General features: G+C 34.4%; 2 protein-coding genes across 5 annotated transcripts; both read left to right on the top strand.

The window, feature by feature from the left end:
• The first annotated feature begins 421 nt into the window (after positions 1–421).
• Positions 422–5,089, top strand: LOC123915929 (BTB/POZ domain-containing protein NPY1). 3 transcript variants are annotated; one of them, XM_045967229.1, is made up of 5 exons: positions 471–607; positions 1,063–1,154; positions 2,845–2,914; positions 3,001–4,179; positions 4,300–5,089. In XM_045967229.1, the coding sequence occupies exons 2-5, from the start codon at positions 1,093–1,095 to the stop codon at positions 4,837–4,839; spliced, it is 1,851 nt and encodes a 616-aa protein (XP_045823185.1). In that variant the 5' UTR covers positions 471–607; positions 1,063–1,092; the 3' UTR covers positions 4,840–5,089. The 3 variants fall into 3 exon arrangements, with proteins under 3 accessions (XP_045823177.1, XP_045823185.1, XP_045823194.1); XM_045967221.1 differs by having other exon boundaries at positions 422–1,154; XM_045967238.1 differs by lacking the exons at positions 471–607; positions 1,063–1,154 and adding an exon at positions 2,292–2,716.
• A 1,415-nt stretch (positions 5,090–6,504) lies between these two features.
• Positions 6,505–12,122, top strand: LOC123915947 (3-hydroxyisobutyryl-CoA hydrolase-like protein 2, mitochondrial). Of its 2 annotated transcripts, XM_045967257.1 has the most exons (14): positions 6,505–6,768; positions 6,855–6,935; positions 7,024–7,092; positions 7,231–7,294; positions 8,776–8,855; positions 9,323–9,406; positions 9,514–9,598; positions 10,074–10,159; positions 10,254–10,375; positions 10,692–10,752; positions 11,027–11,125; positions 11,218–11,319; positions 11,404–11,445; positions 11,545–12,122. In XM_045967257.1, exons 1-14 carry the CDS (start codon positions 6,637–6,639, stop codon positions 11,662–11,664), a joined length of 1,227 nt encoding a protein of 408 aa, XP_045823213.1. In that variant the 5' UTR covers positions 6,505–6,636; the 3' UTR covers positions 11,665–12,122. The 2 variants fall into 2 exon arrangements, with proteins under 2 accessions (XP_045823213.1, XP_045823206.1); XM_045967250.1 differs by having other exon boundaries at positions 11,218–11,445.
• Positions 12,123–14,725: the final 2,603 nt, after the last annotated feature.

Raw genomic sequence — 14,725 nt, forward strand, 5'->3', positions numbered from 1 at the left:
CATATAAGATGTTGTTAGATTCGTCTCGATGAGTATTTTCAAAATATCAATTTTTTATAATTTTTACTATTATACAATTAAAGATATTAGTCGCCAAAGTTATGCATTGGCATGCGTGTTTCGGTCAACTGAGTCATTCTTTTTGGGACGGAGGGAGTAGTAAACAAAATCTTAATATGTGACCTACAAGTACTAGTATATGATAAATTACTTAACACAAAAAATATTCTTATTAACATTTTTGACAATAATCCTTTTTTTTTTCTCATTCATAAACCGAATATCTTCTGCGCTCAACTATAAAACATAGTCACTCAAATTTTGTGAAATCTAAATAAACAACAAACACTTTATACTACTCCTAAAACGCAACTCAAAATCTTAATTAAGTTAAAAGAAATCTGCGTATATGCATTAACATGTAAATTTAGATGATATAAATCAGCATTTATTTATTTATATATGGAGCGAGAGACAAAGGCGTCAGAGGGTGGAAACGATCATGATTCACGTAGCAGAGAAAGTGTGTTTGGCTCAGAATACAGAATAGAAAGAAACACTAGCTGCACCACAACAACAACAGAACAGACTACTACACTAGAGTAGAGTAGACCCCTCATTCACTCTCTCTTTTATTTCTTTTGAGATTTGCGCCTCAACCATATTCTTCACTCACTCTGCATCACCATGCTTTAATCCAAATAAGGCGGCCGAGCCAATCTCTCTCTCTCTCTCTCTCTCTCTCTCTCTCTCTCTCTCTCTCTCTCTCATATTTCAACTTTTTCAATTATTTCTGACGCCATCTTCTTTTCTTCACCAACAAACATTAATAACACCATTCATTACCTTCCATTTCTTAACACGTTTTCTCTCTTCTTTCTTTTTCATTTTCTGCATCCTTCACCTTTTCATTCTCTTCTCCAACTACATCTAACACACTCTCTTTGTTTCAATGTCTTACTTCAAAACAAACATGGACCTACCTTGTTCTTTTGTCTGAAACTGTGTTTTTTTTTTATAACTATTTTTTATTTGGGTCTTTTTCCTTTGTTTGGTTTGAAGGAGAGAAAGAAAAAAAACAAGTTAAAGAAAATGAAGTATATGAAGTTGGGTTCTAAGCCTGATGCACTTCAATCTGATGGGAAGTTTGTCAGGTATATCATGTTCTTCTCTTTTGTTGCTTTCTTGTTTTCTGCTAACTTTACTTTGTTTTTTTGTTTGATTCTTCTGTTTCATGTTTTTCCTGTATTGTTTATTTGTTTTTGTTCTCTTACAGTTAAATAGTTAATGTGTGCTAGTGTGTTTTTACTGTTTTTCCTGTTACTGAATATAAACTGAAATAGCTTCGGTGTTTGTTGAGTCACTGCTAGTTACAGTTTGATTCTTTCTAACAATGTTTTAAAAACCGAACCAGACACCTTCAATGCTTGCTATTCGAGCATTCGATTAGTCAGACCAACTCTGACTCATCTTTATAAAACCGGCTTCTAAAACGGTTGAACTATTAGAATTGGGAGTTGAGTATAACTCAACCATAAAAAATTGGCTTATAAGGCGAGGAGTCCTTATAGAAAATTGGCTTATAAGGAGGAGTCCTTATAGAAAATTGGGAGTCGAGTATAACCAAACCGTCCCTACTTTATAAACTTGTGGTTCGATAAGCCAGGCTGGCGACTCATCCTTATAAAACCGGCATGTAAGGTGATATGTTCATGTCATATCTTAGTCAACGTAAAATTCTTAACATAATCTAGAGAACTCGCCGATTCGAAGTTTGGTTCCAGTTCAATGTTTTTAAAGATTGATACCTTCAAAAGAAACCCATTATTGTATAGAAAACCACTCAAATAATTTCAATAGTCTATATTGCTTGTAACTGGAAAGTGAGAAAAAGTTAGAGAGAGATTTAATTGAAGGTGGTCCAAAGTGTCCAAACCTTCAAATTGTGAATTTCTTGATGAGCATGAGCTTGTGGTCCAAACATTGTGTATAATTGGTATGGAGTAATCAGCATTTATAATCATGCTAGTTTGCAAAGTCTTTTATGGAACAATAGTAATTTTAATATTATAATAATAATTGTTCTTTATCTATGTTTTTCTATATATAATTAGTCATACTTTTTAGCATGTGAGTTCCAGTGGAGTGCTCAGATTATCACTATCAACTTTTTAATGTGTATTGATTATTTCAAAAATATTATGGTTGGTTGGTAGATTCTCAGCTTGTTATTAATCATGTGCTTACACGTATTCAACTCGGATGGGAAGTATGAACAATATTTGGTTGGTGTATATTAATTTATTGGATTTGACTCCTCCGTAGTAGGTCAATAGTAAAGTTAGAAACTCCAAGATTAATACAACTCACCAATGCTTTGTTAATCATGTGCCTGTAATATAATATCTACCACTGATTTAATCATGTACCTTCAAATTGTTAATTTGTGTGTGCCCTCAGTCAGTAATGTTAGTGCATGTTTGGATTTAAAGTGAGTTTGCTTGACCACTGTGATTTTGCAAAAACTACATAGCGTGTATTTGGAGTTTAAGTGAATCACGGTGTCAACATGCAGTTGTGTGGAAGCTCCAATTTGTTGCTTTATAAATTCACGGTGAAATTGTTATTGGCATGCAAGCATACCAACAGAAATGCTCATCCAAACATAGTGATAGACTGATAGTAGTTTTCACAATATCACGATGACATGAAAAACGTAGATCTTAATTCGTTTTGGCTAAATTTTGGTTGCTTATTCCGCAAATCGCAATAAGTGTTTATGTGACATGAAACTTGAATAAGTTTCCCTTTATCAACTAACCATTTCATTTACAATTTATGCAGGTACATATCTTCTGAACTAGCTACAGATATTATCATAGCCGTTGGTGACGTTAAGTTTGACCTTCACAAGGTATGTACTTTTTCAGCATACGTGTTTTATTGTCATGTTAAATAAGCAATTCTTGTTTTTTGATTTTTAGTTTTCATGTGTTGCAGTTCCCTCTATTGTCGAAGAGCAATCACTTACAAAAGTTGGTGTCAAAGGCTAACGAAGATAATTCTGATGAAATCTACTTGAACGATTTCCCTGGTGGGCCTAAGGCCTTTGAAATATGTGCAAAGTTCTGCTATGGAATGACCGTTACTCTAAATGCATACAATGTCGTGGCTGCTCGATGTGCTGCCGAGTACCTTGAGATGACGGAGAATATTGATAAAGGAAACTTGATATTTAAAATTGATGTGTTTCTTACCTCGAGTATCTTTCGAAGCTGGAAGGATTCTATAATTGTTCTCCAAACTGCTAAATCGCTTCTCCCATGGTCCGAGGATCTAAAGATCATTGGGAGATGCATAGATTCCATAGCTTCTAAAACTTCTGTGGATCCGGTGAACATCACGTGGTCTTATACTTACAACCGGAAATTAGCACAGGTCGATAAAATTGTTGAGGAGAAGATAACATCAAAAGAGAAAATTGAGTCTGTTCCGAAGGATTGGTGGGTTGAGGATATATGTGAGCTAGATATTGATCTTTATAAACGTGTAATGATTACTGTGAAATCAAAGGGAAGAATGGATGGTGTTGTGATCGGGGAGGCGCTGAAAACATATGCAGTTAGGTGGTTACCTGATTCTGTTGATGCGCTGGTTTCCGATGACCATGCATGGAGAAACAAATCTCTGGTAGAAACAATTGTCTGTTTATTGCCTTGCGATAGTGGTGTTGGTTGTTCTTGTAGTTTCTTGCTGAAGCTATTGAAAGTGGCCATACTCGTTGAAGCCGATGAATTGTCCAGAAAAGAATTGATGAACAGCATCAGCCTAAAATTGCACGAAGCTTCGGTCAAAGATTTACTTATTCCAGCTAGGTCTTCTGCGACTACTACTTATGATATTGATTTGGTGCAAGATCTTTTGAATCGGTACATGACTAATGAAAAGAAAAACTGTGATTCGGAGATTGTTGAAAAGAAAGATAAAGTATTTGGTGAATCTATTTTAGGGAATAGGGCGATATTGAATGTCGGCAAGTTGGTCGATGGTTATCTTGGAGAAATTGCACATGATCCACATCTCAGCCTCTCTAGTTTTGTCGATTTATCACAGTCAATTCCAGATTTTGCTAGACCAAATCATGACGGTTTGTACAGAGCTATCGACATCTACTTGAAGGTAAATTTTGTTACCTTGAAGATGATGATTTCACTTCTTTGCTTTTTGTTATATTGTAATTGTATAAATAAATATTTCTATGCTTAGATTTTAATATTCGCTCGAGTCTATCATTTTCAGGAGCACCCAAGTTTAACAAAATCTGAAAGGAAGAACATATGTGGACTGATGAATGTCAAGAAATTAACTTCGGAGGCATCGGCGCACGCTGCAGAGAACGAACGTCTTCCACTTCGAGTTATAGTGCAAGTTGTGTATTTTGAACATCTTCGAGCTGCAGCCAACGCTCAAGCATTTGCTAACAGTCTACGTGATCCTCCACGCACACTGGTGAACGAAGATGAAGAATACGAGAAGACCACGGTAAAGAGCTGCCATTCCCTCAACAGACAAACAAGTCGCATGAAGCTTAAAGACGATGAGTTTCGTAAGAGTGTGAAAATGAACAAAAGTAGCAGCAAAAACAGCAAAAGTGGCATGCAATTGTTACCGTCGCGGTCGAGGAGAATATTTGACAAGTTATGGAATGTTGGTAAAGGACAAGGAGAGAATAGAAGCTCAGAGACTTCAGGGAGTTCTAATAGTCCAACTTCTATAGTCCTTGGAGATACCAAATCTTCTGGCTCATCATTAAGACACCAAAGACATTCCATCTCTTAGGGAGTTACATGAAATTATTTGGAACAAGAGAAAAGAATGTGCAGATTGATGTGAAGTGTAAAGTGTTAGGATGTTGAACATTGTTTGGAATTCATGCATGTAATCAGGATTAAGGTCTTTCACTAGCATTGGAAAAAAATGTAGTAACATTTTTGTGTTTTGTTTCTTAGGTTTCTTTATCTAGCTAGTGTAGAATCAAACTTTGATCAATGCACTACTTTTGTGACTTCATTTAAAGCACTTTGTTCTACTAAATGTGCATAAAATCATAGTCATTAGATTCAAGTAATCATGTTTTTTTTCTTTCTTTTTTTGATTTGTGTCAAGGACAAATTGCATTAACCTAGGTATACTAGAAAACAATGTTTTTTTTTTTGAAACAAGAAAACAATGTTTTAGTCTTTTAAAAAAATGAAAACAATGTTTGGTCTTCAACTTAAAATCATATTTAAAATATTAATGGACACTAAATGTGATCACTGCTCTCAATGAAAATTCAAATATTGACTGTTCGTATTGTTTTGGTCTAATTTCTTATGTAAGACTCAACTATAGTTGGCTTCTATGAGTCTGGATTGTGTAGATTGAACGAAAGAAATTAGGGACTATTCATAAACTTTGAGTCGTCCATACCTCAATTGTTAGACAAGATCAAGTGAAGAGATAAGCGTAAGGTGAAAGAGAAATTTTTCACGGTTGAATTTTCAACTCACATTTTTTTTATACATCATGGATTCTTCTAAAATTTTGACATGACATTTCGAAATGAAATATAAATAAAATTTTACTAAGTTGCGCATATTGCGCATATTAAAAGAACAAATTTTATGCAATCTCAATAAATAAAAAAAATCAAGTCTATTGTATAAAGTATCCTATGTGCCTTCCTTACTATTTCATAAAAGATGTTTTTTTTTTTTTAATTTAAAAAACTCGGTATTCGGCCCTAGGACCGACTAATTTGAGGGGACCAATCTCACCGTCCACTTGCAGGACCCATTCAAAGCCCACCAAAATTGGTACCAGGGACTAATCCGAGGGGACCAATCTCATCATCCACTTACGGGGTCCCATTCAAAGCCTACAAAAATTGACATAAGAGGGAATTAAACTTGAGACCTTGAGAGGAACATGCTCCAAGGACCTAGGCCAACAAACCAAGTGGGTTTATTTCATAAAAGATGTTAATTATAATTTGGAGAGAAATAATGTATTTTACTTAGGCAAAATTACACTACAAGTCCTTTATCTTATTTTTTTGTAATATTTTGGTCCTTTATCTTTTTTTTGGTAACAATTTAGTCCTTTATATTTTTTTTTGTAACACTTTGGTCCTTATCTTATTTATTTATAAAAAATAAAGGACCAAAGTGTTACAAATAAAAAAAGATAAAGGACGAAACTGTTACAAAAAAAGGGACTAAAGTATTACAAATAAAAAAAATAAAGGACTAAAGTGTTAAAAAAAAAAGATAAAGGACCAAAGTGTTACAAAAAAAAAGATAAAAGACCAAAGTGTTAAAAAAAATAAGATAAAGGACCTATAATATAATTTTGCGTTTTACTTATATTTCATTTCATTGCAAGAAATCTAATGTGACTTGCTTATAATTCATTTTCGAGATTATTTTTTTAATTAAAAAAAACAAAAACCCTTCTAAACCCTTGCGGCCCAATTTGGTTCACAAACGAAACCATTTCTTCAACTTGATAGTTTTCTCGCGCACTCATTTCTTCACTCCAAACATCAAACACCTTCTGTGCATTCTATAACTCACAAAACTTCAAAAACTAAAGATGCAGAGATTCAAATCTCTGCTACCACAAACTCGATTCTCATCTCGCTCGCTATTTTCTCATCCTCGACCTTTCTCTGCTCAACCAAATTACGCTCAACGCAATGACGACGAAGAAGATCCCCAAAACCAGGTCAAATTTTCTCATACTTCACTCATCCCCACCTGTATGATTTTTGTTTTTCATTTTGGATTGATGATTTTGTTATTTGGTTTTAGATTTTGGTTCAAGGAAGAGCGAAATCTCGTTCTGCAATTCTCAACAGGCCATCTTCACTGAACGCGCTTACTACTTCAATGGTAAAGATATTTCCTATTTCTTCTTGTTTTGTTTCGTAACTTTCGTGTTTTGAGTTCATTCGTTTGAGTTCGTTTTGGATTTTCATAGGTTGCTAGGTTGAAGAGGCTTTATGATTCGTGGGAAGAAAACTCTGATATTGGCTTTGTTCTAATGAAGGTATTAGTATTACTAGTTGTCACTGAACTATAAGGAATGTACTGATTTTATTATTCATGATATTATATAGTTTTCAAGTATAATGTAGTTTTATAAGTTTTGTAATATTCATATTTTTGTGGCTCGAATGTTTTGAAGGGTAAAGGCACGGCTTTCTGTTCTGGTGCTGATGTTGTTAGGCTGCATCACTCACTCAATGAAGGTGTGTTGCGTTTAACATGTACATTATGGTTTTCACTTAGAGGATAAATTGAATTTATGCAAATTATAAGTGAATATATGATATATTATTAGTATTTTTTATTTTGTAGATAATGATGTATTGCCTTTTTAAGTTGTACATTTCATCTTCTAAGTTTACTAACACAAGCTGATTTAGTGTCTTATCTAAAATTTGCTTTATGTATTGGGTTATTGTATATTTGATTAAAATTAAAAGCTTGCTAAATTGAGTTTAATTTTTTGGAATGTATTTTTTTAAAAATATATTTATCTTTCAATTACACGTGTGAATCCTATCATTTAGTATTTGCCTTTAGCAGTGTTGAGAGGAAAGAAAGGAGAGACATGTTATAGAAATTAGAATCCAAGTGTAATTACAAACCGGAGGGAGGATATTTTATATACTAAGAGCCATAGATACAGGGATATATAGAACCTTAATTACATATTACTATATTAGTATACAACACAGATTCAGCCCACAGCTATCCTATTTAGACTATTCCTAATTGCTAGTTTGTGGATATTTCTTTCTGTAGCCTTGGTGTCTAAGTATTGGTATAACCCTAGTAGCTGACCAATTCTCTGGGCCTCGCTTTGTTTACTGCCTTCTTAGCATCTTTCTTAGTTACCCTATTTTAATCTATGTTGCATGCTTGTGCTACACTCTCAAGAATACCATATGACCCAAAGCTCTTGATTCATTGGGTGTTTATTTTGGTACTCCCTAAATCCCTTTAGTCAGACTCAGTTGATTCCTCATATTAGTAGCACTGTTTTTGTGCCCCCAAGAACACTCCTTCCAACTTTTTTTCACCATTTAACTAATTCTTGAAACCATACTTTGACCATTTCCGTCCACTCCCCTAGATTCTTACAGAACCACTCAGCCATGAACTTATGCTAGGTAGTCAAAATCTTTATATGTGATAAGTTGCTTCTTGTATTTCCTAAATCAAGTATTAGGTATTGCAAAATCTAGTATTAGAAAATTTAGAATAGTTTATCCATTGCATTTGTTCAATTTAGATTATAACCCTATACACACCCTTTTATCCTCTATATTTTCCCCTCAGATGACCATTAATTGCCCTCCTAGACAACTCTTTTCTCCGAATGGCATGTCTTCAACTAAACTTTCTGAAGCCTTCCAAAACTTTATCTGATGGTGTGCATAGGAAGTAATAAATCAGTTGGACCCTAATTTAGATAAAAAAAATCACTTGATATATTCTTGTTTTCCTAAATTATTTGTGCCGAGTTATGATCAGATGGGTTGCAGATAAGGCTGCCTATACTAGGAGTCTAATTAGTTGTTAGTTCAGTTTTCAATTTTTTTCATTTGCTTCATCATCAGAGGCAAATTTTGCATTCTTCTCTTACTAGTTGAATGGTGCTACTTCCACTTCAGATGTTTCTTACAGTCACAAGTTATGATGTTTTTATGTTTATTATGAGCAGGAAATGCTGAAGAAGCTAAAGAATTTTTCAGAACGTTATATTCATTTGTATATCTTCAAGGGACATATCTTAAACCACATGTAAGTACTGGATCATTGCCAAGAGTTTTGTGTCGGATGTACTTTGGATTGGAGAGATCAAAATATACCTAAAACAAGTTTTTGTGTGCTCGTGTTCTTCACTCTCGAGTGGTGAATTTGAAGTTGATAGGTCTTGATAAGCGCTAAATCCATACGCAAGAGTTAACTTCTATAGCATTATATGGCTTAAATGAGAGGAAAAGAAGAGTAGATATTGTAAGAGTCTGAATTGAAATTTTCTTAAAATAAATTTATTAGTTTTAAATAAGATGAAATTTAAAATACTTCAACCCATTTTTGTAGTATATAAAGCAACTAGCAAGATGATAAAATTTGCAATAAAATTATAATGTATTTTAAGAGTTATATAGCTGCATCATAACAGATCGCTCTTTTATTTTACTGCTTTTATTTACCATGAAAGCTTTTTCAGAACCTGTGTGAATATTTTATGGGCATTTTTGCAGGTTTCTATTTTGAATGGAAGGACAATGGGCTGTGGATCTGGAATTTCTCTTCCAGGGATGTTCCGTGTGGTGACTGATAAAACTGTATGCGATTTCTTCATATACTCATTGAATTATGCTCACCTAAACTTCATTATTATTTTTATTCATGTTTTATAAATTCAGGAAACTGAACATTTTTTTGTACGCAGATTTTTTCTCACCCAGAGGCTCAAATAGGCTTCCACCCTGATGCTGGTGCTTCTTACCTTTTGTCTCGTCTACCCGGCTACTTAGGTATTGTAAATTTTTGCATGCTACTTGAGTGCTGGCCTCTTGTATAACCTTTCGGATACTCCTCAACATCTTCTAGAAAAAATACTTTTAACAGAAATTATGGATCCTCAGCACGATTACTTCACAAAACGATATACTATTTGCAAAAATGTAATCTAAAGACATTTCATGAATTTTTTGTCAAGTCTAGATGAGCTCGATTCCTTTCTTGGAAACAGTTGTTAAACCTTCAATTCCTTCAAAGATTTCTATGCCATTTTGTCTAATTTATCCCAAAACCAAAATGACAATGATTGAAATTTCCAAACCTTTCAGCCTCTTCTTTTACTGAATACTGATATACATACAACAATGTACTGGCAAAAGCTGTGTTGGTATTTAATGATTTAATTTTTTTCCCCCACTTGTGTACTTATAGTTTCCATTGTAAACCAGAAAATGATGCACATATGGTTATTTATTTTCTATTATGCAGGGGAATACTTGGCCCTCACAGGAGATAAGCTTAATGGTGTAGAAATGATTGCTTGCCGCCTTGCTACGCATTATTCACTAAATGCAGTATGTGCTTCGCTTATTCTCTTTGTTCTTGTACTTTTTGTACTGGCTTTGTTGTCAGTTTTCCGTTTCTTACAAAATTTGGATTCCCCTGAAGAGGCTTGCTTGGCTTGAAGAACGCCTTGGTAAACTGGTCACAGACGACCCATCTATTGTAGAGGCATCACTTTCACAATATGCTGATCTTGTCTATCCCGACAGAAGCGGCATCCTTCACAAGTAATGTTGCATCAACACAACCTTATTTCCTTTTGGTCTATGACTTTTATCATGGCACAGTTTCATTATAGCTCTCTTATATCCTTATGGATCATATGCTTACGTTTTAACTCATCGGGAAATTCCACTATCTTAAATGTTATTTCTAATTTGATGTATTGGTAGAACTGAAACAACGGAAATTTCAAACAAAAAAAATGTCATTAGTCATTGCACATTTTTCTATCTGAAGATAGATCCTTGAGCTTATGGTTTCATATGATGGCCTAATTGCCATAATTTTCTGATTCTGAGTAATATTCTCATTTTTGCTCAGGATTGATACTATAGATAGATGTTTCAGTCATGATACAGTGGAGGAAATCATTGAAGCTTTGGTAAGCATTGTATTTGTTCATGATCTGATGAAAAATTTCAAAGCATGACCAGTAATGAAATGCAATTATGGGACTATAAATTTATTTGATAGCTACAGCTGGTCTGGTTTATCTTTGCCATCTTCATCTTCCAATTTTTTTCTTAAAAACATAAATTTTCTGATGATGTTTGTGACTGTTTTCAGAACCATCCATAAGTCTTTTTCTCTCATGCTGGAACTATCCACTCTTTGATACTTTACCTTTCCTTTAAAATTAAATGTTCTTCTTTCAGGAGAAGGAGGCAGCTGAGTCTCTAGACGAGTGGTGTTTGACAACTCTCCAGAAAATAAGAGAAGCCTCACCATTGAGTTTGAAAGTTATTCTACGATCTGTGAGTTGCATCTACCTTGTTAGTTTGTTTATCTCCCAGTCAAGATTTTTTTCTTCTTTTTCTTCTTCCTTGACCTGTGCTACGGAATTTAGATACGGGAAGGTAGATTTGAAACTCTTGATCAATGTCTTGTACGTGAGTACCGCATATCCGTTAGGGCAATTTCCAAGAATGTTTCCTCTGATTTCGTTGAGGTAATGATTTTTTCTTTCCATCTTTTCCATATCAAACAACTTAAATTTGTTTTTATGATTTCACTTGTCTTGTCCTTTATGCAGGGTGTTCGAGCACGAATGGTCGATAAAGATTTTACACCCAAGGTATTTATTGTCCAAGGAATCTATACATCTATGAATTCAATAACATCCACTTTTTCTCTTCTTGGAAATTATCTGAAGTGTTTATTCCTAAATTTGCAGTGGGATCCACCTAGTTTAAAAGATGTATCAGAGGACATGGTTGACCATTATTTCTCTCCGTTTAGCGAACTTGAGCCTGAACTGGTGCTTCCTACAGCATTGCGAGAACCTTACATGTGAAACTGGCGCGGCTCTCATCTCGCCAATCCTTGTGACTAGCAAGAGTAAGCCAAATAAGTTCTAACTTGTTTTCTAATTTCATTGAACACAGCTTTTCGCATTGTTGTAATAGCTGAAAGAAAATGTAGAGATCGTCCATTTTGTTTTTTCGTGGGATGGCATGTTTAAATTATTCCCAGGCTTTCTTTGAAATGTAGATTGTCCAATTTGCTCACTCACCCCCAGTGTCAATTTGTTAGCAATCTCTGTTTTCTATCAATGAAAGATAGTGTGATTAGAGTGCATTTCTAGTATTCATTTAAAGATAAATTATGTTGTAATCACACTAGACACAACTTCATATTGTGTTTGGAAACATGGTTAGGAGCGCATTTCAAGCTCATAGTTACAACTTTTGGTTCAAAATGTATTACTGTGGAAATGTATGTTTCCAAAGATAAATTTTGACTATTGTTTTATTGTTGTGCTTAAACCAGCTTGTCAAAAAGTGATTAAAATCTTCTGTTAAATTTAAAATAATTGTGTTTGTATTATTGGATGCATAGTCCATGACCATGTGTTGAATTGTGATTGAAGAACAATATATAACAAAGAACTGTATTTAAATTTTATCATATTTGTAAATCCACACTAACAACGATAAACGAAGAAAACAATCTGTAACCCGATAAAAGTAGCGAGCTAGGCCATTTCTTTAAAGGATTTATATTCTCACAACTGCAGAAATTAATTTTGTGGTCATTGAGATCTATTTAAGAGATTGATTTGTCTTAACATAATTTTTTTCCTTCATATACACTGGTTTGAGATTGAAGTTAAGAGACTCAAACATTTATAACTTGTGTCGCTTGGTGATATGTTGATAATTTTAGTTAAAAGAAACTAATTTGAAAACAAACATGTAAAGAATCAATATAATGAATTAATGATCTCTAAATTTTTTCAAAATTATGTTGGTTTATTCAAAACTATCTACTTTTTCTTGTATTAGTTCACATATAGTAATTTTACGATTTGCAAAAGTTAACTAATCAATCAAGTTTTTCCAATGTTTCTACACTTAGGGTCCGTTTGATTCGCTAAAAATAAGGGACTAGACAGGACAACTGTAGTTGTACTGTGTTTGATTGTAAAACTGTTTCAAGAACTGGACAAACTGGGAAGCAATGGACAGGACAAAAACAGAATTTTTTGTAAATACCATTTTATTAACAAAATATCGTATAAGACAAAAAAATGTTCAATATCCCAAAAGTTTGTTCTGTGCTGTTCTGTCATGTGTTGTGCTGTTCTGTCTTGTACTGTTCTGTCAAGTACTTACCCTTTAACAAATCAAACACACCCTTAAATAGAGTAATAATACTGGCAGCACTCTCTTTTTTGAATTTTTTTTTGTTAATAGTGTTAGACATATGTTAGTAGTGTGATTGATCTAGCTTGTACAGGCTTGAATGGTGTGTGCAGCAGGCCTAAGCTGACAGGCCTGGCTTGGCTGGCCTGAGGACGTGCGCGCGCGTGGCTTGCTTGAGGCCCAAGTCAGTTAGTTAGTTTGTTGTTTTGTTTGTTGTAACCGTTTTGTACCCTTTGTTCTTTGGCTATATAATGCCTTAGACTATTCTAATAATACTAGAGATTCCATTTGCCTCCACATTTGGTATCAATTACCGGTTTAAACGATCCGTTCAGTTGTAACAGAAGTTAGTTACAAAAGATTCATCGCTCGTTTTCTTTCTTGCTTGAAACTTCCATGGCGGATTCAAGCAACTACCCGCAACCATCAATCCCTCGATTTGATGGTCATTACGATCACTGGTCAATGCTTATGGAGAATTTACTGAGATCCAAAGAGTATTGGAGTCTTATAGAAGATGGCATTGTTGTAGCTCCTGCAGGAGCATCGCAAGAACAAATTCAACTTGCAAATGAAAGCAAATTGAAAGATTTGAAAGCTAAAAACTTTTTGTTTCAAGCAATTGATAGATCCATACTTGAAACGATTCTTGCTAGAGGAACGGCCAAAGAGATTTGGGAATCAATGCGACAAAAGTATCAAGGATCCACCAAAGTGAAGAGAGCACAACTTCAGGCATTGAGGAAGGAATTTGAAACCCTCAATATGAAAATTGGTGAGTCCATTGAAGAGTATTTTTCAAGAACTTTGTCCATTGCTAATAAGATGAGTAGTCATGGTGAAACTGTGACACAGAGCATGATTGTTGAAAAGATCTTGAGATCTTTAACATCAAGATTCAACTATGTTGCTTGTTCAATAGAGGAATCGAATGACACAACTAGAATGACAGTTGATGAACTGCAAAGCAGCTTGCTAGTTCAAGAACAAAGAATGAAAAGTCAGAAAGAGGAACAAGAACAAATTCTAAAGGTGTCTAATGGGGGAAGAGGTTATGGTGGTAGAGGAGATAATTCCAACACCAGAGGTCGTGGCAGAGGTAGGGGAAGAGGTTGAAGAGGTGCTAAGATCAATAAAGAATCAGTAGAATGCTTTAAATGTCACAAGCTTGGGCATTATCAGTCTGATTGTCCAAGTTGGGATGAAGACAATGTCAATTATGCTGAGTTTGATGAAGGGCAAGAAATTCTTCTGATGGCACAAGATACAATGATCAATGAGTCTCAAGATTCTGGTGAAAAGCTTGAACTGTGGTTTTTAGATTCAGGCTGTAGCAACCACATGGTGGGAAACAAGAATTGGCTGTTTGACTATGATGATTCATTCAAGGATTCAGTGAAATTAGGTGATGATTCAAAGATGAGAGTTGAAGGAAAAGGTAATCTGAAATTGTACATTGAAGGTTTTACTCAGATTCTTACAAATGTATATTTCTTGCCTGGTTTAAAGAATAATTTGTTGAGCATTGGTCAATTACAACAGAAGAATCTGACTGTCATCTTCAAGAATGATACTTGCAAGGTATATCATGAAGAAAAGGGCTTAATTATGGCCACACACATGACTCAGAATATAATGTTTGTAATCAAAGCACCTGTAATAGTTCCCCACTGTATGAAAGCCTCAAAAGCAAGTGACACTGTTCTATGG

This window comes from Trifolium pratense, linkage group LG1 (genome assembly GCF_020283565.1).
Source record: "Trifolium pratense cultivar HEN17-A07 linkage group LG1, ARS_RC_1.1, whole genome shotgun sequence".
Classification (NCBI taxonomy): domain Eukaryota; kingdom Viridiplantae; phylum Streptophyta; class Magnoliopsida; order Fabales; family Fabaceae; genus Trifolium; species Trifolium pratense.